We start from the raw sequence: 19485 nt of genomic DNA, 5'->3' as shown, positions 1-19485 counted from the left end.
TAATGCTGATGACGCCCTCTGAAAGCTATGCACCGGGAGGCGGTGTGCTCAGAATTGCCGTGTGGTTGGTGGGGGAAGGAGGCAGGGACTGGGCTGGGGGGAACTGGGAAGGAAAGCCTAGGCGAGACCGGGGAGCACAGACCCCGACTGCAGAGTTGGGCTGCGGGTCGGGCCTGGGGTGAGGAGCAGGAGCACAGACAGTGGGGCTGGGAGGCCAGGCCCGCCCTCCACCGGCACACCCCAGCCAAGGCTTTCCCTGTCTGCCGGGGCCTGTCACATGTCATTGTTGCTGTGTTTAAAAGAAGTGGAGCCCCACAGGCTCTGAGGCACCACACTGCAAAGGACAGTGTGCTTGGAGCAGGAGAGTGCTGTTGGGCCGTCCTCTGCGGAGACGGAGAAGCTGCGTGGCCTCACTCAGAATGTGCACCCAGGTCTGTCCCTTCCCTCCGCCAGATCAGCACTGGTCTGACGACCTCCCATCGGATGCTGAGACAGAGCTCCGCCTGCAGCGCCAGGCCGAGGTGGAGGCGGAACTGGAGCTGAGGGTGTCAGAAGATGAGGAGGAGAAGCCACCCGCCTTGCCGAAGCGACAAGAGAGAGGTGAGTCTGCTTTCAGCAGGCAAAGCAGCTTCTAGAATTCCTGGGGAGAACCTCGCAAGCAGAGTGGCACAGAGCACCCGGCCCTGCAGAGAAGAGCTTGCCGCACACTGGCCCCTGGGGGCAGCCGGCTCCGTGCCTTCTCCTCCTCCCACCTGCCCTGGGCCCACAGCCCCCTCCTTGTGTTGTCTGGGGCCGTGGAAGGGTAGCAGGTGCATCCCAAAGCTTTGGCGCAGGAAGGGCTGGCATGAGGAAGGGCTGGCAAGCCCACCCGCAGAGGAGGGTGCTGGACAGCGGCCCGGAGACTCGCTCCAGGATCCCTCGCCTCTGAGAGGACCCGTTCTTTCCAGAGATTAGCAAGGAGCAGGCTCAGGACTGCGCATGAGCTAGCTCAGCTTGGCCCTGCACCATCCTCCCCTCCTCTGCAGACAGCCGCTGACAGCATGACACCCTTCCTGGGGCGGACAGGAAGGGCGCCCTGCTAGCGCGAAAGGGGTTCCTCTTGTGAGTCCCTGTGTCTGTTCTTCCCAGATCCCTCCCAAGCATCCAGCCCCGTCCGGCCCCCTCAGGAGCAAGCCCTTCTGCTCACCCCAGTCCACAGCCCTGTGGCGGAGGTAAGAGTTTGGGGCTCACAATGGGGACGGAGAACCAATGGGCCCCTGGGGGCATGTTTTAACCTCTTTGGGCCTTTGGCATGAGGCCCACAGAGACCAGAGCTGAGGCAACCCACTGCCTCCTTATTCTAAGGAAGAATAAAAAACATCTTCACTCCTTGTGCTAAGTGGAGCTGTTGGCACAGGAGCAGCCTCAGGGTTCCAGCTCAGCTCTCATGGGGACAAGGCTCTCTGGGCAGCACCTCCCAACCCTGCCCCACATGGACCCCAGACCCAAGTTGGCCATCCCTTGCCACCCTTCCAGGTCCACACACCACTTGTGTTAAAAATAAGTTTATTTTGGGGCCAGGTGTGGTGGCTCATGCCTATAATCATAGTACTTTAGTACTTTGGGAGGCTGAGACAGGAGGATCACTTGAGCCCAGGAGTTGGAGGTTGCTGTGAGCTAGGCTGATGCCACAGCACTCTAGCCCGGGCAACAGAGTGAGACCCTGTCTCAAAAAAAAACGTATCCAGATTGCCCATGGTATATGAACCACACATTGAATATGGTATGTCCTATGGGATGTGGTTGGGAAGTACTCTCTGCAGGACGGATCAGGGAGAAGGCCAGAATGCAAGAGCTGCATCTGCAGGATTTGGTCTTTGGGACTCTAGGAAGTGAGTAACTATTGGGTGATTTTTGTCTGTGAAATGCGGGCTTTGTTTACTGAGACGCTTGGATGGGGTGATATGTGGGTTAGTGCAGGAATATCTGTGCACATCTTTGAGCTTCCTAGGAAGGACAATTTGATCATAATACAGACTGGTAAGTAACTATCTTCAGTCTTATGGCATTGGCCCCTCTGCACGTAAGTCAGGGATCTCGGCTCTGGGGGTTGCCGTGGGGCAGAGAGCTGCATGCACTTGTGTCCTTTTGACCGCTGCGCATGTCAGTGGACAAAGAATATAGGATGTGCTTGAAATCAGCCACACCTGAAAGCCCAGTCTGTCCAAACTAAGTAGCGTAGTTCTAAAAATTGACAAATAGAGCAGGATGTGAGAAAGGTTCTCCTGGAGCCATTCGATTAATAGTGAAAAGGACACAGGGAGGAATTTATTTCAACAGGCTTAGGCCCTTTGATGGAGAAACCTCCCTAAGGGATTGTGCTGCCCATCGAGACCCTCGCCCTCTAAGTGGCTTCTGTCTTCCTTCTCTGTAGGGGCGCCAAATCCCACTTGCCCCTGTTACTGCCAAGGTGAAATCACCAGAGGAGCACCTTTTCCCTGAGCCTTCGCTCCCCAAAGAGAAGCCCAGAGCCGAAGCCCCCACTGATCTGAACGCTGTGCACCCTCCCATCCGATCTCAGCCGGTGGCTCTGCCGGAAGCCAGGACCCCTGCCTCACCAGGGAGTCCACAGCCTCTGTCGCCGCTGGCCTCTGCACCCCCCTCCACAGTGCTCCCCATCTGCTCCCAGCCTCAGCCGTCCTCTGAGGCCACTGTCCCATCCCCTACCCTGTCGCCCATACGCTTCCAGCCCGTTCCAGCCAAAACATCAACCCCCCTCACCCCGCTCCCCGTCAAGAGCCAAGTCGACACCAGGGACAAATTGGGCAGCCCTCTCCCTGTGGACGAGGCTCTCAAACGGAACGACCTGGTGGAGGAGTTCTGGATGAAGAGTGCCGAAATCCGCCGCAGCCTTGGGCTCACGCCTGTGGATCGTAGCAAGGGGCCCGAGCCCAGCTTCCCCTCGCCTGCCTTGAAGCCAGTGTCCCTAAAAGCCTATTCAGTTGAAAAATCCCCGCAGGGTGAGGGTCTTCATCTTCTAAAACCTCCACTTGTTCCTCAAAGGCTGGGCCTGCCAAAGTCAGAGGGCGACCAGCCCTCCCTGCCAACTCCCAAGTCACCATCTGACCGAGAACTAAGAAGCTCCCAGGAGGAGCGGAGGGACCTGTCCAGCAGCTCTGGCCTGGGCCTTCACGGGAGCTCCTCCAACATGAAGACCCTGGGCAGCCAGAGCTTCAACACCTCGGACTCTGCCATGCTCACGCCACCCTCCAGCCCGCCTCCGCCCCCGCCCCCCGGCGAGGAGCCCGCCACGCTGCAGAGGAGGCCCTGTGAGCACAAGGAAGCCCAGCCCAAGGCCTCAGTGGCCCCACCACCCCCACCTGCCACGTTTATGCGGGCCCCCGCAGAGCCTGCCCAGCCCCGCCGGGAGGAAGTGCGGAAGTCATTCGTGGAGAGCGTGGATGAGATCCCCTTCGCCGATGATGTGGAAGACACATACGATGACAAGACTGAGGACTCGAGTGTGCAGGAGAAGTTCTTCACACCCCCGTCCTGCTGGCCGCGCCCTGAGAAGGCCCTCCACTTGCCCCTGGCCAAGGAGAATGGGAAGCTGCCTGCCCTGGAGGCTGCGCTCCAGCTGCAGAAGAGGGCACTGCCCTTGGTCTCTCCGGAGGCCAAGGAGCTGGCGGAGGAGCGCATGCGAGCCAGGGAGAAGTCTGTGAAGAGCCAGGCGCTGCGGGACGCCATGGCCAAGCAGCTGAGCAGGATGCAGGAGGTGCAGGTGGCAACCGAGGCCCCCAGGTCCCGAAAGGTGGCCTCAGCACCCTCTCAGGGCAAGGACCGTGGGGCCGAGTCCCCCAGACGCCCCGAGGAGCCCACCTTGAAGCACGGAGCCCCCAGTGAGGAGGCCCTCTCCCCTCCGTCGGACTCGGGGGGCCCAGACGGTTCTGTCACTTCATCTGAGGGCTCCAGTGGGAAGAGCAAGAAGAGGTCGTCACTCTTCTCCCCCCGCAGAAACAAGAAAGAGAAGAAGCCCAAAGGCGAGGGCCGGCCCCTGGAGAAACCCAGCTCCAGCCTCCTAGAGGAAGCAGCCTCCAAGCCCAAGTCCCTGTGGAAGTCAGTCTTCTCCGGGTACAAGAAGGACAAGAAAAAGAAGGCCGATGACAAGTCCTGCCCCAGCACTCCTTCCAGTGGCACCACCGTGGACTCCGGCAAGCACAGGGTGCCCCCCATCATAAGGGCAGGTGGGTTGCAGCCAAGGGGCCACAGTGGGCAGAGCAGGAGGCTACTGTCCCTGAGGTGTTCTCAGAAGAGCCACTTTCACGTGCTGCCCCCAAGGTTCTTAGGAGCTGTGCTGATGGGGGGAAGGGAACCAAACCATGGGGTCACAGGGCATGTCCCCGCTTCATTAAATAATTCTACACCTTGGAACTGGGTAAGGGAGACTTCGAAGGTTTGTGCTCTTCCTGAAGTCACACGACCCCGGGGAGCGTGGGGGGTGCCTGCCAGGGGGAGTGGGCGGGCAAGTGCGGGCTCTGCCTCCATCCTGACAAGGGCCAGCTTCCTAGCTCCTGTCCCCCGCCCTGGTATGGAAGAAGAATCACTTAAACTAAAAAGAAATCAACTCTCCACCTCATCTGCCAGGCTGCGCGTGCCGTGGGCCGGCCACTGTCCTCACCGGGCCTCCCCTCCCCTCCCACAGAGCTGCAGCTCCGGCGCCAGCTGAGTTTCTCGGAGGACTCGGACCTCTCCAGCGACGACATCCTCGAGAGGGCCTCCCAGAAGTCCAAGCGAGAGGTGTGTGGTCCCAGGAACAGACAGAAAGGGGGTCTTCTCGTGGGCTTTTTAAGTGAGCAGCTGGGGCTTGTGCTTCCTCCCTGGCAAGAGTTCTTGTGAAGAACAGCAGGGGCGTTCTGTGCTTAGAGCGTCTCTTCACCTTTGGGAAGCAGCCTGGTGTTGTCCGTTGGTTCTTTTTTCTCTCAGAAATCCCACATGGCACGTGGCATCCGCCATGCGCTAGAGTGGCGAGGGAAGGGCTGCCGGTGCTCCGGGTGGGGACGGGGAGGAGAAAGGGAGCGGGGGGCTGAGGCAGGCGCTGAGCGGTGCTCCTGGCCACGCCGCTGCTCGGCGGCTTGTTAGCGGGAGGACTTTCTGTTCCTAAAGACCTGGTCCCGGACCCCGAGCAGGGTGTGTGCTGGGCCCGGCCTGGCCGTCTGGCTGCTCAGGGCTCAGGAGGAGCGGTGGCCGCCCCGCCCCTGAGGAGCAAGTCTCAGTGTGGAGCTTCCTCATCGTGGGCCACCCTCGGGTGCCTGTTCAGTCTTGTGATTTCCGAAGGGCTCCTGGAGCTTCGTCTGGGTCCGGGGCAGTTGGAGGAGGGAGAGGACCGAGAGACAGTGCCAGGATGAGAACTGAAACCCGCAGGCCTGGGCAGCTCGGCAGGGCAGGTGCAGCCATCCCGCCCCACCTCCGCTCTCCAGTCCGGGGCTCGGGCTCGCCGTCCTGGCCAAGGTGAAGGCGCGGCTCCTTCTACCTCTGATTTTGAATGAAGAGTGTCCCCAGAGCATCACGCACCTTCTTTATAGGCTTCTCGGGGCCTGGACTGGAGGCCACCCACCCCTTTGACTTCCGGGGAAGCCTGAACTGTTGGCCAGTAGGCCAGCCAGGGAGCGCCATGGGGGACCTGAGCCCCCGCACGGGCCTGGCTGGGGAAGGGGCTGCAGCCCAGTCCAGTTTCCTCCTCCCGGCCCGATCAGTTCCTCTTTAAGTAACTGAGCAAACTGGAGAAAGCAGGTCACTATTTCTCATCTCCTTGATGCATTGGTCTCCCCTGGCCATGCAGCGCTTTGTCCACTGTGCTGGAAGGATGCCTAGAGCCAGCCAGTGCTGAGTAAAGGTCTGGGAGTCTGCGCTCTCCCTCAGGGGCGGAGTTGCGTGCGCCTGCTGTGAGCCTTCCCAGGCAGAAGCTTCGGCACTGGCCTGAGAGTTGCTTCTGGATTTGTGTGTGCATCCCCTAGACACATCCCAACACTGGGGGGAGGTGCTGCTTTAGGGGGTCCCGCGAGCGTCAGGGAAGAAGGGAGAATGTGGTCCAAGATTCCCTTTGCCTCAGTGGTCACCATGGTGGGGACATTCGGCCAGTTGTGTCACGTTGGTCAGAAACTTCCACCTATGGCTGCTGTTGCGTGCAGGTGTCTCTACTTTGTCTCCATTAATGAAACACCTGCAGGATGCTTTGCAGCAGCTGCCGGAGCCGGCTGTGCCAAGGCTGTTGTCTCAGGCGGTCTCTCCCAGGGTCCCGCAGGTGTGAAGAGCGAGGAGCTCTCCTTCCCCTGTCTACCTGAGCAGTCACGGACCCCAGTCGTAGAAGCCTAGAGCCAGAGAGGCCTTGGAGACCTTGTGCTCCCAGTGTGCACACAGATGCAAAGCTGTTTGCTGGGGGTTACACAGGAAATATCAAAGCCAAAGCTGAGCCGAGGAGATGACTAACCTCAGAAACAGCTAACCTGACTCCACCGTGGTGGGGGGTTGGCCTGAGCAAGAGCAGAGCACTGTGCATTTTCAAGACTTGGACATTAAAGCAGGAAAACAAACCAAAACAAAAACAGCCAGAAAAGGCTGGGTGTGGTGGCTCTCGCCTATGATCCTAGCGCTTTGGGAAACCAAGGCAAGAGGATCACTTGAGGCCAGGAGTTCAAGGCCAGCCTGGGCAATATAGCTAAGACCCTTAGCTCTACAAAAAATTTAAAAATTACCATGGGGGTGTGCTCCTGTAGTCCCAGCTACTCGGGAGGCTAAGGCAGGAGGATCACTTGAGCCCAGGAGTTCAAGGCTGCTAACCTTGGTGACAGAATAAGAATTTGTCTCTTGGCTGGGCGCGGTGGCTCACGCGCCCGGCCTGTAATCCTAGCACTCTGGGAGGCCGAGGCGGGTGGATCGCTCGAGGTCAGGAGTTCGAGACCAGCCTGAGCAAGAGTGAGACCCCGTCTCTACTAAAAATAGAAAGAAATTATATGGACAACTAAAATATATATATACAAAAAATTAGCCGGGCATGGTGGTGCATGCCTGTAGTCCCAGCTACTCGGGAGGCTGAGGCAGTAGGATCGCTTAAGCCCAGGAGTTTGAGGTTGCTGTGAGCTAGACTGACGCCACGGCACTCACTCTAGCCCGGGCAACAGAGTGAGACTCTGTCTCAAAAAAAAAAAAAACTATGAAGGACATTTTTAGAAAAATTAAGGAGATTTGATCATGGACTGTATAAGTATAAATATGCAACATTATTAGATCAATGTTAAGTTCCTTGCAAGTGATAAAGGTAATTATGTAGGAAAACGTCTTTCTTATGAAGTACATGCTAAAATTTTTAGGGATGGAGGATCGTGATGTCCACAAATGATTCAGGAAAAAAGGTTATGTGGCCAGATTGCAAACATTTGTACATATATGAAGCATGTGATCAATGTTAGGCAAATATAGGTGAAGGGTATGTGGGTGTTCATTGTCTCCCTCTTTCAGCTTTTCTGTAGGTTTGAAACGTTTCCGAATAAGAAGTGTGGGAACAGGGGCCCTGCAGTGAGAATGGGATTGGACCTGCCTCGAGGGGCGGCCGCTGGCTGACAGCGCCCGGCCGTGGCGTGGCCTGCTGTGGCGGCATGAACGGAGGAGATGGCTCCTCTGTGTCACAAACCCCGCCCCAAGTCAGGCTGCTGTGAGACAAGTGCCTGGGTTTTGTTTTGTTAGGGGAAAAAAACCCACTCAGGATAACTTCTATTTTTATTTAAAATGTTCATTATAGAAACGATAATGCAGATTTTTAAAAATCACCTGTGGCCCTACCAATAAGAGAGAGAACTCTCATTTCCTTCTTTTCTTTGCTTCAACCTGACTTAAAATACAATTAACTCAGCTGCTCCTTGGGCACTGTGACTCTGGCTCCCTGGAGGCCCCACTCAGCTACTGTCCTGACCTTCTGCTCTTGGGCCCACTGCAGATGTGTCGTGATCTGTCGTCTGGTCACCACCTCTGCCAAGCTGGTGCCAGCCCCAGAAATGGGTAAATTGTGGAGAAGGCAGCCGTGGCCTCTACCCCCTTTAATTTTGACATCAGCCACAGGTAAAGATGCTAATGCTGTTCCTTAGGTCGTAGTTAATGTATTAATAGTTCCTGTGGAGTTTTTCACATGCTGCTTAGAAAAACCATTACTCTCTCTTTCTTTCTTTCTTTTTTTTTTTTTTTTTTTGTTTGAGACAGGGTCTCCCTCTATTGCTCAGGTTGGAGTGCAGTAGCTCACTGCAGCCTCCAACTCCTGGGCTCATGCGATCCTCCTGCCTCAGCCTCCTGAGTAGCTGGGACTACAGGTCCATGCCACCACACCCAGCAAATTTTTAATTTTTTTTTTCTTCTTTAACATTTCATTGTCAATACTCATAAATTTTTGTAGAGACAGAGTCTCATTGTGTTGTCCAGGCTGGTCTCTAACTCCTGGGCACAAACGATCCTCCCACCTCAGTCTCCCAAAGTGTTGGGATTATAGGCATGAGCCACCGCGCCTGGCCCTTTTTCCTTTTTCTAACCGTCTTGTTCTAATGATGATATTCTTCCTCTCACTCTGGTATGAGAGAGAGATGGTCAGCCTGAGGCAGGACAGACATGCTCAGCTTTGAAGGAGGCAGACTTATCCTTCTCCAGTCCAATGTGCTTGTGAAATGTAGTCCCCCTAGGTTGGCCCCACTGCCCGGAGAAGCAGCAAGGGCGGCCAGGGTTGCGGCCATCCTGGAGCTCTCAGGACCTCCCTGTCCTGTGGGCCTTTGGGAGCTCAAACCACCGCTTTCTCTCACTCCTTTATTTCCCTTTAGTCATTTAATGTGAAGACCTGAAGAGCAAATGTAACTTGCCTCGGCTCTGGGAGCAGCTCTGCTCAAGGTTTAGTGGGGTGAGAAGAGGTTCATGTTACTGTCTGAAAAATACTTTTTTTTTTTTTTTTGAGACAGAGTCTCACTCTGTTGTCTGGGCTGGAGTGCCGTGGCGTCAGCCTAGTTCACAATAACCTCAAATTCCTGGGCTCAAGCGATCCTCCTGCCTCAGCCTCCCAAGTAGCTGGGGCTACAGGCATGCGCCACCATCCCCAGCTAATTTTTTCTATATATATTTTTAGTAGAGACGGGGTCTCGCTCTTGCTCAGGCTGGTCTCGAACGCCTGAGGTCAAACGATCCACCCGCCTCGGCCTCCCAGAGTGTTAGGATTATAGGCGTGAGCCACTGCGCCTGGCCTGAAAAATACTTTTTGTGAATAACAGTTCCTTTTCCTGCGTACAATCAAGGGATAACACCCGTGGTCCCAGTCAGGAACACTGCAAGAGAGTCTCTCAGGAGACGATGTTCAATTCGATGCTAGTTTTGCTGTGTGTCTGGATCTGTCTCTGACAGCCGGAACCTCCAGCCGCCCCCAGTCAGCAGGAAGGTCTAAGCTTCCATGAGCAAATGGGTCAGTCAAGGAGAAATGGTGTGCATGACCCATGTGTGAACAGTCCTGACTTACACACCCGGGAGATAGAGACGAGAAGGTTTGGGGTGGTGAGGAAGAAGCTGTTTTGACTCAGTGAGTGGAAAAGGGAACCCTGGCCTTCCTCACAGCTGGGGTTCACCCAGACACTGCCACTAGGATCTTCCTCAGGCAGCCCTGTGTGACGCTGTGGAAAATAATGGTGTGTTTTCAGTCTTGTGTGTGTGTGTTAAACTTCTAACTGATTTTGCTCCGTTTCTGTGTTCTATTTTTAATTTTTTACTCATTATTATTATTACCATTCTGTTTTGTTTTCCGTTGCCATCCCCTTAAAAGTCGATTTATGTACCACACGCCTTGGCATTCAGGAGATCATATGCATCAAAGGTAGTGTCTCATTCCCACTGGCTGGTCACTGTTGCATGCGTGTCTGTGATTAACCACCGAGCAGCCCTGCCCTGGCCCCAGCCACGTCCTCACTAACCGTGTTCATCCATGCATGGGGCACAGCCGTCGTTGGCAGCAGGACTTTCTTTAGCTGTGTCATGGGAGAGAAGGTGGATGAGATACCTGTTCTCTGGCTGGAGTGCATGTGGTCATTTTGCTCCAGGTGCCCGGGTGGGGGACAGGGCTGCCCCTGTGGACGGGGCACCCCAGAGAGGGACAGTCCACCATGCTTAGCTCTGGGAAGGGCAAGGGGAGTTGCTCAGGGCACTGGAACACCGCCAAGGATCCGTAAGGACTGCCTATTCAGTGGCCCCTCGATCATGTGAGCTCTCAGAGTAAAGATTAGGAGTCTATACCCCTGAGTTGAATTTGTCTCCTTTAAAGTCTATAAAAGTGTCCTTGTTTAGTTGCCTTAGAGGCAGTAAAGAGGGTCTTGTGAATAAAGGCAAACCCCCAACGCTGGCCTGTCTGTGGTTGCTCTGTTTGTTCAGGGCATCTGGCAGTCCCCTGAGCCCTTCTTGCCCGGGTTGGCAGGCAGACGCAGGCAGTCCCGTCAGTCGAGCGGCACCAGGTTTGGGCCATTGTCTGCTCGACTCTTGATGCTGCTGGGCATGACAGCCCTGGGCAGGCTGCGTCCTCTTCTGCTCAGTGGCAGACTGTTGCCTCTGCAGACCCCAGAGTCTACGGAGACCTCCGTAGTCCTTCTTCAGACTGTATTAGTTTGGGGTTCACCAGACTTAAAAGTGAGGCATCCCTGTTTTCTCTATGTTGGGTGTCACTTATTAAAAGGAGCTCATGAATACCGCTCATCTGAGGAAAGTGGCTTTTGATACCAAGCAAGAAAATAAAAGAATCCTGATTTTTCTCTTTTTCCTTCCCCTGTAAGCCTTCGAGAAGCAGGAGGTTTGGGGAAACATTTTACCAATATTTTTACCCCCACAAAGTCTTAAAAAGAGCAGACATCCTTATTCAGGAAACAGGTGATCTCAGTGATAAAGGAGCATATGTCCCTTTGCTGTTTTAACTTGCTAACAGTCAGTCCCCACACGGCCTCCTATCCCTGTCACAGAGGGAAAATGTCTCACCTTGTGGATCTGTAGTTGTGCCCTGTGGCATTGAGGGCTGCTGCAGGCTGGGGGTCTGCAGGCCCCGTGCCCTTGTCTCTTGGCATCCCCTGCCCTGCTGGCACTCTACCTGCCAGGGGACCAGCTCCAACTTTGGGGACAGCCCTCCCGGTGCCCCTGCTGCCCAGACCTAGCTCAGCTGTGCGTGCACCTGACTGAGGGGAGATCTCTTGTTCTCTCCAGCCAAGAACCTACACGGAGGAGGAACTGAATGCCAAGCTGACCCGGCGGGTGCAAAAGGCAGCCCGGAGACAGGCCAAACAAGAGGAACTTAAGCGGCTACATCGAGCCCAGGTAAAACGCAGAGGGTGGGACCACGAGACATGCAAACGGAAACATCTCGTGGCAGCTCCTTCCTATCTGGGCCTCCTCCATGGCAAAGGCAGGCCAAGAAGGCAGAGCAGAGGTACATGGGCATCCTTGTCATCTGAGGTGACAGGCCCAGAATGCCTTTGGCTTGAGGCAACAACAGAGGCCCCACCTTTGTGGAACTGTTGGTATAAAGGGGAGTGGCTTTGAGTTTCCCAAATTCCTCTGTCTGGAGTAACCATGGTAAAGTCCACTGGTTCAATTCTAAGAACTGTTGTCAATGTCAGTTTGTGGCCTCACAACCTCTGGTGGGCCTGGGATTCCGTGGGGGGTCCGAGCTCTTCTCCCAGTCAGTAGTCTCTGTCTGCAGGCTACACAGGTCATTTCTTTTTAATTTTTAACTTGTAAAGGCAGGATTTCCACTGTAGTCTTCCAGGAGCCTCTTCCAGCACCCCAGGAAGGCCTGAGGTCACAGTACCTAGCTCCTTCCTGCAGAGTATGTCCACTTCTTCTCCTTGCCCTGCCCCAGGCGCGGCTGGCCACCGCTTTACCTACAGGCCTTGGCGCCGACTGACAGCGGCCTGGGGCCTGGAGTCTGCACAAGTGACAAGGCCAGAGTCCCTGTGCACGGGGTCTCCACACACACTTCCGAGCAGTGTGCCCACAGACTGGAGCCTTTTCCAGAGCTGTGACATCATTTGTGTTTCTCCCTCTTCGTGATTGGACCGTTAGTTTTCCTCTTGAAATCTAGAGAAAAGACAAAGCTGGGAGCTCACGCGTTCTGTTTGTCGGCAGATCATCCAGCGGCAGCTGGAGCAGGTGGAGGAGAGGCAGCGGCAGCTGGAGGAGAGAGGGGTTGCCGTGGAGAAGGCGCTCCGCGGCGAAGCAGGTACTGCCCGCCCCTCTGTGCGGAGCTTTGCTCCTGGGGGAGAGCCCTCTCCCCCACTGTGGTAGGCTAGCTCTGCATCACCTCATCTGGAATTCAGCTCCTTTGCCAAAAGGATTTTCTGGGTCCATTCATCACTGAGATTTGGGGCTACTAAAATAGCAAAAGAAAAGAAAAGCGCCTGTGTCTGGAATGGCCCCGAATGCCCAGACCTGCTGCTCAGCCCCTCTCATGGCTTGCCATGTCCCCGTAGAGTGGAGTCTCAGTCCCCGGTATCTGCTGGTGGCAAGTGCTGGGCCTCCTTCACTGCCACTTTCCCACCCCACTGTTTTCTCTGGGAGAAAATAACTGGGAACGAGGGAGATTACACTGCAAGGAGCCATCACAGAACTGCACCGGGCAGGTCCCCACCTCCTGTCTTTAGGTCCCTGGGCCCTTTCTGCCCTTGCTGGACAGAGCGCCCGAGGACACAGCCCCACAGAGCCCTCACCTTCGCCTGCTGGGGCCATGTGGCTGCCCTTGGCACACACAGATTTCCCAGGGGTCACCCAGGTTGTGTCGAGTGCAGGCCAGTCACTCAGAGCAGGTCTGGAGAGGCTCGGGGGACCGTGACAGGCTGCTGTTCCTGGCAGGGAGGAGCTCAAGTGTGGGGTGCAGTCATACTCACTCTGCCACCCACGGAACCAGTGGGTGTGGGGTCAGCACAGTTGGGCACAGAGAAAGCAAGAGAGTGTCATCTGTGGTCCCAAAGGCCCAGGAGTCATCTGTGGTCCCAAAGGCCCAGGAAGCCCAGAACCTTGAAACCACTGGGCCAGCACTAACCGAAACTCCAGCCCCAGGCGTGGAGTGACTGTTCTCTGCTTCCGTAAGCATCCACGAGTCCCGGTCTAGTCTCTGGATGGGGAAACCTCCATCTCTTTATAAAGAGAGCTCGGGAGCCACAGATTCAGCATTCAAATCGTGAGGCTAGAGATAAAGAAAGGCAGTGACCTCTTATCACCCCTCATTCTGGTGTGGCAGAGGGGAGCTGGTGGCACCTCTCCTGGCAGGCAGGCTGTCTGTGAAATGGAAGAACTGGGAAGAGGCCACCAAGACCAGGATCAGCAGCCACCATCTGATCTTGCTCGAAAACTGACGGATGGGCTGACCTCGTGGTGTGTGCCTGGTGTCAAGATGAGTCCCTGTGGTTCTGCAGGACTGAAGTTCATGGGGAGTTAAGGGAGTCAGACACAGACTAGGTCTCCTTTTCCAGGCCCTTTAAGGCCTGGAAAGTGCAGCTTATCGATCGACTCAGCAGTGACCTTCAGGTGAAGAGATGGGATGGGGGAGAAAAATGTTCAGAATGTGGATATTCTTGGTTTTGTGCCTCACCTGATGTTGGACTTAATGCTTGAAGCCCAGGCCGCCAAAGGAAATGCAAACCACTTAGCATCCAGTAAGCCAAAAAGACTGGGATGTGTTCCTGCGAGGCAAGCACTGGCAAGGAATGGAGATTCAGGTTCACCTCAAAGGGAGCCAGGCTGCCCAGTGAGCCTGGGGTGTCCTCCACCGTCCTGTGGGTCCCCCTCCCCCGCCCTGCATTCTCTGACCCAGTCTCCTCGATTACACCTGTCCTAGAGGGAGCTAGCCCCGACCCACTAGCGATGCCCGTGCCCGGCTACACCCTGGCCACAGCTCTGCCCTCGTGGCTTTCCTCTTCTTGCAGAAGATACCAGGAGGGAGCCTGGGCCCACCATCATTCCTTCGTACCCTTCTCCACAAATCACTTCTGCCAACATGGAAAGCGATAGATAGATCTCTCAGCACATAGTGAGAATAGCTCCACAGTGTATGCATCTACGTTTCATAGTCAGCATCCTCCAGGATGGAAGATGCTCCTCCCCTGCTCTCCCTCACTAGGTTCTGAGGTTCAGGTGGGTCCCGTCGAGCACCTGCTGGCTGCCATGCAGTTTGAGTCTGAAACAATACTTCAATACTTCTGTAACAGCCTGTGTCATTGAAGCTTCTGCCAATGGGCCAGAAATTATATACTATTGAAGATTGGTGTATGATTTTGCCAAAATTCTTCCTCCTACTTGTTCAGATATACAACTCAAATTTCATCTAAGTCAGTGGTTTTCAAACTTGTTTTTTAGCAGCAGAATTTTTTATAAGATTATGAGTTCAAGTTTAAAATCAAAAGGAATTACTCCAAAATGTTAATAAACACAAATTTGAAAACGGGTGACAGGAGAGAGCCTCAGCATCCAGTTGGGGTACGGTGTGGAGTACCCCCTTATACAGAGCTGGACTGTAGTTCAACCAGTGGTAACAGGGTTTTTTTAATAGCTCACTTAGAAATCTCAGGATATCTGTAATTTAAATGATATAGATGCTAAAAGCTTAAAAATGGAGCAATAGCATTTTTTTTCATAGTTGAATCTTAAGAAATCTAATAGCACTTCACATTCCTTATAAAGAGCAAATCTTCAGATAGAAAGTTCCCAAACATAAACAGAAAAACCCAACTATGCTATGACATTGTCACATAATGTGTTACCCACCTGAAGGACCTCGCTGACAGGAACGCCTGAGGGGTGGGCCTGTCGCCGAGCTCTCCCCAGTGCTCCCCGCACGCTGGCACGCGAGCAATACACTCGCAGGCCAGAACGTAAGTAAGTAAAGCTTCCCGTTCGCTAATGCATTTATAGGGAGTTCAGATACTTGCACACAGAGAGCAGGAGAACTTGGTCCTGAGGGCCCCACAAAAGTGAGTTTACCTGGCAGCACAAATTAATGTGTTGACAGTCCTCAGTGGGTTAAAAGTTGGCATGTAAAACATTTAAAGGTGATTTATTTTAAGTCTTTTAAAAGAGTTAAAAGTATTTGTAAATCAGGTATTTGGGAGACCCCTGGAATGCCTTTTGGAGAACCCTAGGGTTCCACAGAGGTTTGAAAACCACTGTTCTAGTCCAAATTCCTTCCTTTAGGTAAGTCTTCCCCAAAATATCTCAATCCAAAGGCATCCTTCTCTGCTTTTACAGATGGGCCATGGTAGCTCTGTAGGGATATTTCCCCAAGATACATTTGAGAGATTCTGAGGATATAGTGACTCCTACCATAAGAATATACTTTCAAATATATTATTTTCCTCTTACGTGAATACGTCACTTCCAAGGCCGGTCCAATGTCAGAATTCCCCGTGGCCCTGCTCCTGCTTGGCAGATACCATCTTTGGCGCTCGTGTGTGCACACTGGCCGCTCCTGTCTCTCCTGCTTCTGCGCTCCGTTCCGCTCCATTGTCTCCTTGCACCTGGCTGCGCCCTGAAGAAGGCAGCCTCAGCTAAGCATGATAATCTGGAGTCTTCCAACAGTGGAACCCCTTCCCTGGGGGCGGTACTGAGCTGGCCAGAACCTGCCATTCTGTCTCACCTGATGGTCTCCAGCTTCCGTCGCTGTCTGAGGGCGTCAGACTTTGTTAGCCAAGCTTCCCTTCCAGAGAAGAGATCTGCTGCAGACCTGCCACCCCATTCGTCTCAGTTTGTCTAAGGTTTATGTGTATCCAGGCCGCGAGGATTAGCTTCCAAGCCTTTGGGCAGAACCCAAACGGCAAGACCAAGACTTATGCCATTTCTGGTCCTGGGGCACCTGGGAAGCTTTTTTTTTCCTCTGGGATCCTGATTCAAACTTAAAACCACTGGATCAGCCTTGGGCAGGAGTTGAAAAGCCATTGCAGGATTGCATCCTGCTGTCTAACGTGCTTGTTCTTAAAGGGGAGACCAGGTAGAACAAAGGGCTGCCAGGATCTGCATTCAGAGTACGAGGTTTGGGGGAAGGGTAGCTCAGTAGCAGTTGAATGTTGCTGTGCTCTGCGTCTCTGTATGGTTCTGGGGAGCTGAGGACCGCCAGCCCCTTGCAGCGCCCAGTCTTTGCATCTCATACATGGGGAGAACCTGACACCCACGAGCCTTCAGGCAAGTAGTCAGGGGAGGAACTCTGCGTAAGCCACAACTCTTCTCCCACTTTTAAAGAGAAGCCTGGCTGAAGCTGGGGGCCCAAACCTCAGAGGAAACAGGATCTCCTTCGTCTCAGACCCATTCAGCAAAAGTGATTCTGCAAGGAGTTTGATATTTTCACCAGTGGGGTCACCCGTGAATTCTTGGGAGAGCTCTGACTGCACTTAAACCTAAGGACTGGCATCCTTGCAGAGCCTTTGTAGGATGTTCCCGGCTTGCCTCTAGCCCCTCAGTCTGGGGCTTCTAATATTTAAAAACTAAGGAAGTAAGTAGCACTGATCTGCCCTTGAACTTTCTTAAATCTTCTTAATTAGATAAGGTTGAGTTCCAGCTGGGTTGGCGTCTCCAACAACTGATCCGAGGTATAAACAGGAATCATGTTGATAATGGCTATTAACTCCATCACCAGTGGTTTTTAGTGAATTTGCCCCTCCCCCCACCACAAGGAGTGCAGATGTAGCACGTGTGTGCACACGGAACACAGTGCAGCTACGGAGACGCGGGCTTGCCGGCTGTTCCTCCTTGCCTTCTTCTGTATCACCGTGTTTCTTATGCTTCATGCTTTGGGTGTGGGGACAGGAGGGTTATCTGATTGAATAACTCTCTCTTCACCAATTCCTTGTTGTAGACTATTGGGGAGAGTCTTATTACAGTGACCTCATCGACTTGCATCTGGGTGGTATGTATAGCAGCGTCTGTCACTGACACTAACCTGCTGACACCCTCTCCCCACCTGCTCTTCCCAGTCCTTGCTCACAAAAACAAGGAGAAATCCACCTGATAACCGATGGCAAAAGCACAGACCCTTTTCCAGCTCAGAATGGAGCAGTGTGCCAGATCTCTCCATTGCCCATACGCACTCCAGAGGAGGATCTGAGCTGGCTTCTGACGCCTGGGGTTATTTTAATTTTTTACAACAAAACTTCACCTACCCCACCTCATCAACCTTGCATCTGCATCCTGGTCCCCCAATATTGTTTGTTGTGTGACAGCAACACACACACACTCCAACATGGCGTTGCCCTGAATTTCATCCCTCACAACTAGTAGGTACCACGTCCACTAGGAAGCTCACCACCAGCCAAGCCTAGGAAGCAAACATTTGAGGAACTCAGCCTCCACTGTTTTCATTAGAGTGCTCAGATTTCCCCCAGAGGAGCCAAGTCCAAGGGAAAGGCTTCACTGTTGTGATTTCTGCCCAAATTCACCAAACTTGAGGCCAGGTTGACAGATGCCTATAGTGATGTCCTTCCTTTTTTGCCCTGAGACTGATTTTGTACTTCTTTTCAATGAAGACAGGAAAAGCTTAAGGCAGTGGTTCTCAAAGTGTGGTCCCTGGACCAGCCACATTACCTGGGAACTTGTTAGAAATGCAGATTCTCTTGCCAGTGATATTCTGGGCCACTTAGACAGTGGGAACAGTCAGAATGCCTCTGTTGGATTCTGTACCACTTTGGATGAGTAATGGTAACAGTTCCTTCTCTAACTTTCTAATAAATATGACCAAGATTCAAAAAAGAAATGCAAATTCTCAGCCTCCCACCCCAGACCTTCTGAATCAGAAACTCTGGAGGGGAGGCCTGGTCATCTGTGTTTTAACAGACCTTCCAGCTGATTCTGATGCCCCCTAAAGGGGGAGAACCTCTAGCTTAAAGGAATTCCATATATTTGACATCTTGCTGTACTAAGCTCACTATTTGTGTTAGCTCAGAGAATTGACTGATCCATGAGCCTTGTTTCTAGACTTTGGGCAGTTTTCCTCCTGGAAAGCTGCCATTGTGTCAAGAGGAATGCCAAACAGTTGACACTTAGGTTAAGTAGAGGGGACTCTGGCACCTTCTTGGTGTCCCTGTACCTTGGTCGGGCAGTGTGACCTTTTCCTTTTCCTCGCCCCTTGAAAGCTGCATGCCTAGAAGTATTTTAAAACAGAAAAGCAGGCAAGGATAACTCTCTCGTTTTTTTTTATCCCAACCCTGTTCTTTTAAGAGAGTCACTTATTGGCCCATTCATTTAAAACCAAAGCTGTGATTCCTACTGTAAGACAGTAGCTCCAGCATTGGTGGGGGGGGCTCTTGGCCTCCTTGGAGAGGGGGATCGTTGCTGTCTCTGCTCTCTGTGCTCTTTGATCCTGGGCTCCCACGGCTTCCAGAGACTCCATCAGTGTCCCGGAGCTCCTGCTGTGCTCAGGGGACTCCACACCACAGCCACAGGTGCTGTAAAAGGGCTGATGCTTCCATTCCAATTAACAGACCCCGTTCCCTGCCTAACACCCTCCTGCCTCCTCCTGACAGGGAACATCTGTGTGGGTTCTAAGTGAATCTCAATGTATGAAAGGTTTTTTAAAATTCAGAATCTCCTGGAAGGAGCTGTCAAAGCTCATTTCTCCGCAGGCGTATTCGCCCCTCCCTCCCAGCCCCAGATCATCTGCCGCACTGATCATCTCCTGTCCGTCTCGTTTGTCTTCGTTATCCCCCTTGTGCAAGTGAGAAAAGGTAGCAAGCAGTTTTCACTTCTACATCCCTGGACTCCCAATAAATTTGGATTTAGAATCCCAATAAATTCTAGGAGGAAATGAAATAAATATAAAAAAGAAACCCAGTGTGCCTTCTGAACTCTAAGGCACCCCACCCTGACCACCTCTTGAAGATGGTTCTCCTCAACCCCTCACTTCCCCTTCTGCCAGCCCATTATGATTTTTATGTAAAATTTAGACTTCTCTTGTGGGCTCTGCTCACCATAGAAAGGCTGCTGCCACCGCCGACCAAGAGAGCATGAAAGGAACACTGTTCTGGAAGGAGTCACTTGTGTACTTCAGGCAGCAGAAAAAGGGTCTCCAGGCCCTGTTCTCTTCAAGCCCAAGGCAGAAGACATAGATGCCAGGATTAGGGCCCTTTTCTGTTTGTGCTGGTGTTTCATTTGTGGAGCACTTGGTAATATTACTTGGGGGAGAAATTACCCTTAGGAAGGGTATGAAGTATGTGACCTGGTTGCTCCTCTGTTCTTGCATCCCCAAAAGGCCCCACGGAAGCCCCATTTCCGAGCCGCAGCCCAGATCCTATTTCTCCAGGGGGTGAGACAGAGTTCCAGGCAGCAGGTGGGGTGTCGGGATTTCCATCTGCTGCTCAGAGGAATCCGGGTGCCTGACCCCTGCCCTGAGCTCTGCCTGTCACACTGTGTGACTTTAGTGGGCTCTTCCCGTCACTCCCTATTTCAAAAGTCTCTCTGAGCCAGAGCAGAGAGAAC

At 53.4% G+C, this 19485-nt stretch overlaps 1 protein-coding gene across 1 annotated transcript in view; it reads left to right on the top strand.

The window, feature by feature from the left end:
• MICAL3 (microtubule associated monooxygenase, calponin and LIM domain containing 3) overlaps window positions 1-19485 on the top strand; it is a 185428-nt gene that overhangs the window by 155275 nt on the left and 10668 nt on the right. Inside the window, exons 24-29 of the mRNA XM_069490679.1 lie at window positions 454-600; window positions 1129-1211; window positions 2414-4223; window positions 4682-4776; window positions 11236-11346; window positions 12157-12250. Of these exons, the coding sequence (XP_069346780.1) occupies window positions 454-600; window positions 1129-1211; window positions 2414-4223; window positions 4682-4776; window positions 11236-11346; window positions 12157-12250 (2340 nt within the window). The remainder of the gene's footprint in view (window positions 1-453; window positions 601-1128; window positions 1212-2413; window positions 4224-4681; window positions 4777-11235; window positions 11347-12156; window positions 12251-19485) is intronic.

Source organism: Eulemur rufifrons, chromosome 16 (genome assembly GCF_041146395.1).
Source record: "Eulemur rufifrons isolate Redbay chromosome 16, OSU_ERuf_1, whole genome shotgun sequence".
Lineage (NCBI taxonomy): Eukaryota > Metazoa > Chordata > Mammalia > Primates > Lemuridae > Eulemur > Eulemur rufifrons.
This window is presented reverse-complemented; position numbering and strand designations above follow the sequence as displayed.